This window comes from Varanus komodoensis, unplaced genomic scaffold, assembly GCF_004798865.1.
Source record: "Varanus komodoensis strain SLA01 unplaced genomic scaffold, ASM479886v1 scaffold132, whole genome shotgun sequence".
Taxonomy (NCBI): Eukaryota; Metazoa; Chordata; class Lepidosauria; order Squamata; family Varanidae; genus Varanus; species Varanus komodoensis.
Window position 1 is genome coordinate 440,488 of NW_025335381.1, and position 5,131 is coordinate 445,618.

Genomic DNA, 5,131 nt, shown 5'->3' on the forward strand with positions numbered 1-5,131 from the left:
CCCAGCTCCATACGCAAAGCTGAATAGATTCCCCGCCACTCCTCTGAGATCGGGACGGGGAGGAGCCAGCTCTGTGGCATGTTTGATAACAAGGGCTAAAACTGCCCTTAAAGTGATGCTGAGCATAAATTGTCTTGAATCTGTACGTTAAATATGACCGGTTGCGTGTTTAATCCGAGTTTTGGACCAGCAAGACTGTTTCATGCTTTAGACTGCAATTCAGCAAGGTTTTCTTTACTCTTTACCCTTTCCCGGGTGAATGTGCTGCCCAGATGGCTTGTAATTAACGTTTTTAATGCTTTAATACTTTATATAAATGTTTCAACAATGGTTAGGTACTTTTATTGTATTCTGATGATTATATAACTAATTGGCCAACCATTTGGAAGCATTTTAAAATATATGCAGCCATACATACACCAAGTATATAAAGAAGCAGGATGAATTAGCCTGGAATAAGGTTTGGACTTAAACCCTTATGCCTCACCTCCACCCATAAGCAAGTCAATGGTGCACAAGCTGCAAAGACTGGACCACCTCCGGGAACATCGTCTTTCCTATAAGCCAGCCTTTGAGGTCCTCCTTCCCACCCTGTGGCGCCCGTAATCGGGAAGGCGAGTACACAGAGGGGGGCTTCCGGGTAGTGGCACCCACCTTCTCTGTACCCTTTAAGGCATAACCAGGAAACCTTCAAGTATCTGCAGCTTTTAAGAATTTTTGAGTTTCTGCTTTTAAAACTGCTTAAATCCTGCCACTTTTAGCTCTTATGTCTACTTTTTAATTGCTCCAAATGGTCTTTTAATTTCTTTCTGCACAGAGCAACGTTTTGCAGTGAGAATGAAAACCGAAGGCAGAGGAACCATCTTTTCCTACACCCTGGGTGGAAGGTAGCTATTTATTTATTACATTTCTACCCTGCTCTTTCGCCAGGATGGTTCTGGGGGCATCTTTCCTCCCTGCACTTTGGGTCTTTTGGCAGAAACGGTGCGACGATATCGAGACGCCCCCGCCTGCTCCTCGCCCCCGATGGCTCCGCCGTCTCTTTTGGGTGGGAAGTAGCACCAGGCGAGGCCTGTCCAGTCCTGACTTAGGAAACTCCCTTAACCACCAGACAATGCAACACACACAAAGCTAACAGCAATAGCAACAGTGGCAATCTCTGGAAGAGTAACAACAACACACACATCAAGAAGAAAGGTGCAGGTCTGAGCCCTCCTGCAGGGTTTAGGGTTAGGCTGAGATAGCCGCCACGTTTAAGGGGGAGCAGAGGGGCGCTCGCGCAATGCTGCATGGTGGGGGGGGATTAGCGGGGTTCCTCAAGCAAGAAGCAGCCAGGTGGCTGCGGCCCTGGCAGGGACGGGACCGGACGGGGCGGGAGGTTGGGCCAGCTCCGTGAGCCTGTGGGGCCAGCGGGGGGGGGGGCGGCATCACCGAGGGAGCTTTGATGTGGTGAAACGGGAGACACCGCCGGGAATAAAGGGGCCATCTGGTATCCCTGGATGGATGCTGCGCACCCTTAATAATCTCAGCCCTGCGGCACAAGGGGGCCTCTTCCGTGTAACCAAGAGCCAGGTCTTTTCATGTTGTGGCAAAACCACAAGGCCTGCCCAGCTCCCTTCCTCTGTCTGGAGGGAGGCCGGCCGGCCGGCCGGCTCTTGTTCTGCCTCCCTCCTCCCCATCCCACCAACGGCTGGGCCGGCCAGGCAGACAGCCTCTGGGGCCAGGCAGCAGCCTTGGCCGTGAGAAGGCTGTTCTCGTGCCAGGCAGTGGGGCAGGTCCATTCAACCCAGTGGTGGTCAAGGTCACAGGAAAAATGGCATTGGAGGGGAGAAGGGGGCAGCAGGCATGGGCTTCCTTCCAAGAGACAAAGAAACTTATTTCATGAGAGAAGGTTGAGCAAGCTCCAGGCAGGAAAAAGTACTTTGAGGAAAGACGAGAGTCGGCCTGGAGGGAAGCAGGGCCCCCAGCAAGGCCTGCGCCTAAACAGGAAGGCGAATGAAAAAGCCCACCTTTACTGGCCCAGGCAGGCCGCATAGTAGCCAAGATGCGCCTACGCACAGGGCTAACAGTCCCCCACCCCCACGTGCCAGCCACTGTCTCACTCTTGCGCGCGCGCGCGCGCACACACACACACACACACACAGAGGGATTTCGGTTGAAGGGGATGTGCCAATGCAAAACTCAACCTCTCCATCGACCAACCTGACCTCTGTCGCAGCAGATCAAGCAAAAGCACTGCACAGAGGGCTTATCTGTACGCTCACACGCCTGGCAGGGGCCTCTGTGACAGGGCAGCTCCCGGCTTCCTCATCTGCTCGCTCCCCATCTTTGTGGCAGCTCTCACCTGCTCAGATGTGCCAGGTGGGGTGTTTATCCTCACAGGCCCTGTGGGGAAAACTGGAGCCTCGGGTCGCATCCGAATGCTGAGGGGGTGGGGAAGGAAGTGAGCTCGATGGCGTCGGGAGCACATGGCTGGCTACTTTTGGCTGAGGCCAGTAAAATCGGGATTTCCAAAATCCATCCAAAAACAAAGACTCCTATTTTATAGATGTCTACTCAAACAAATCTGCTTTGCATTCGATGAGGTTCCCTCCCAGGTAAGTGGGCAAACTGTCTAGCTGAAGGATCTGCAAAGAAAACCAGGTGCTCCACAGTAATTTTGGGTTTCTTTACTGTACTGCTTCTTTATGTAATGCGTATAAAAATGGGGCAACCATCACACAAGAGTTTCTATGAGAGCACCCTGGATGTTTCATCAAACACCCCGCTGGTCTTTTTTTGTGTGTGTAAAATAATGAATCGGGGGCTACTGGCTTGTATTCTTGTGGTTATTTTGTGTTGCATGTTCTGCTATATTGTTTTAATGGTTTATGGCTTGGGTTAAGCGGTTAAAACCTTTCTGGCTGAACAATTAACTGAGCTGACTTTTATGCAAATGTACACAGATTTCATCACTCAAAGCAATGAAAACTCCTGGGGTTAGATGTCTTCATTAATCAGGCACCTGTCATGCAGCTCAGCCGGAGCAGGTTTACTCAGGAGTAAACCCCACCCCCGCATTCCAGGGACAAGCAGACACCAGACTTCACACAGGTGGGTGCAAAGACCTGTATGTCTGTAGACACTCCTGGCCGGGGGGGGGGCGGGGGGGGTGCTGGGACATGCAGGCCAACCTGTATGAAAGGCACCCGCTTGGAGAAGGGAGGTGCAAACTCGAAATAGGTTAAAACAGAAGAGTGACACCATTCAAAATTGCTGCACCCCGTTTATTTATTACTACATTTCTATCCCCGCTTTTTCCACTCACAAGGAACTCAAGACCTCCTCCTCTGAGTTAGGGCAGGCTGGGCCTGCAACCAGTGTCCCGGTGCAGTGGGAACTAGACAGCACTGGTCCTCTCACATCCTGCTCCAGCGCCGTAACCCTGCAGCTGATGCGCTTAGGAGGTGGCCTGTCCCTACAGCAAGATGGTCAACCTCCCCCTGCCCCTTTGGAACAGGCTCTCCCTTTAACAGCAGCCTAAAACCAAGGAAAATAAATACTTGATCATTTTTAGGGGAGGGGGGAAACAAAGTTTCTAACCCTCAAGTTATAAAACCAAGTCAAAAAGTTCTCTAGGGAGGACCTCCCAGTGCTTCAAGTATGTCTTTAATCCTCACATTATTTCTGTAAACTGGGCAAGGATCTTTATTATGCAGATTGCAGACAAGGGGTGGGCAGCCTGAGAGACCAAGTTTATCCAAGGCCACCCTATTATGCAGAGATCTTCCAAAATAATTACCACTGTCTCCATCGATCACTGTGAACACAGATCTGTGGATGGAGCCATGACCCTAACACTAGCCTCTGAAAGGTCAACAGAACAAGAGACCTACTAGATCACGCCCGACCGGGATCAGATGAGCAAACAGCCCACCAACATGAAAAGACACTGTCAGGTCAGATTAATTCCCAAAAGTCAATTGGGGTGGGGGGGCAGTTTCTTCTGGAAAGTTTGTGGGGGGGAGGTGCACTGACCTTTTTTACAGAGTTCGGCCACGGTGGAGAATGTGCTGCTCTAGCTGAGACCGACCAGCCCAACCTTCTGCCAGAGTGGAATGTGGAAGAGGCCTCAGGTGCTGGAGGGGGCGGCTGCACAACACACCCACCTAGCTGCTCCAGGAGCTGCCTCTTCCACGGTGGTCTTGGCATCCACCACCCACCCACAAATATTTGCTAAGACTTCTAACTCTGTGGCCAGGTTTAGCCAGGACTGGAGCCTGTTTTGTGGGCCCAATCCACTGACCAAAATTCAGTTGCTCAGTAATGGGTCCATAAGCGTTAGACGCAACCAATTGTTTTAACGGCACTTTTAAAAACGCTGGGTTTTCCACGGGCCAGCGAGAGACAGGGCCGATTTTCCTTGCCCAGCAGGAAAGGCTCAGCAATGGTTGACAGGCTGCAGAGTTTACAGAGCATATAACACACCAGTCACCTCCTCTTCATCAGCTGCCTTTCTTATGTGCTCAAGAGCAGATCAGGTGTTCATTCATTCACTAAGAGTATAATCCATGCATGTTTGGACAGAAAAGTCTTCTCGTTCCCAGCATTCCCCAACCTACACGGCTGGCTGGAGAGACGCTGGAAAATGCAGGCCTTTCCCCCTAAGTGCATCTGCCCAGTGGTCCACGCTTAGGCTGCAGTCTTATTCAACTGTACTTAACACGGATTCACTGTCAGGAGACGCGGGCAGAACGACACGAGAAATGGCCACTTGTCGGAAATCGGGTATCGGAACTCAAGCCCAGCCCTGCCCCCGATGTAAAAGATCTGCCGGACCCCGCGCAATTTGGCCGCGCTCCTACGGCTTGGATCCGCGCGCACGTGTGCACAGCCACACAGGCTGGGAGCGGGCAGCCCCATCGTCAGGCAGCTCCGAGCGGAGCACCGCGGGGCCTCGAAGGCGCGGGGCGCCGCGCCCGGCCGGCCGGAGAAGCCGCGGGCAGCCGGGGCCGCTTGCCGGGGGAGAGCGCCGGCGCGCTCCGGCCACGAGGCCTTGCGGGCGCCGCGGAGGGGAGCTGGGGAGGCCGCGCCGCCTGGAGCGCCCCGGGGCGGGCGGGCCAACGGAGCCGCCCGGCTGGGCCCCGCCGCT

The 5,131-nt window shown here is 53.2% G+C and overlaps 1 protein-coding gene across 1 annotated transcript in view; it reads left to right on the top strand.

The window, feature by feature from the left end:
- The first annotated feature begins 3,905 nt into the window (after positions 1–3,905).
- PRCC (proline rich mitotic checkpoint control factor) overlaps positions 3,906–5,131 on the top strand; it is an 8,035-nt gene continuing 6,809 nt past the window's right edge. The window contains exon 1 of the mRNA XM_044422618.1: positions 3,906–3,938. Within this exon, the coding sequence (XP_044278553.1) occupies positions 3,921–3,938 (18 nt within the window). The 5' untranslated portion in view covers positions 3,906–3,920. The remainder of the gene's footprint in view (positions 3,939–5,131) is intronic.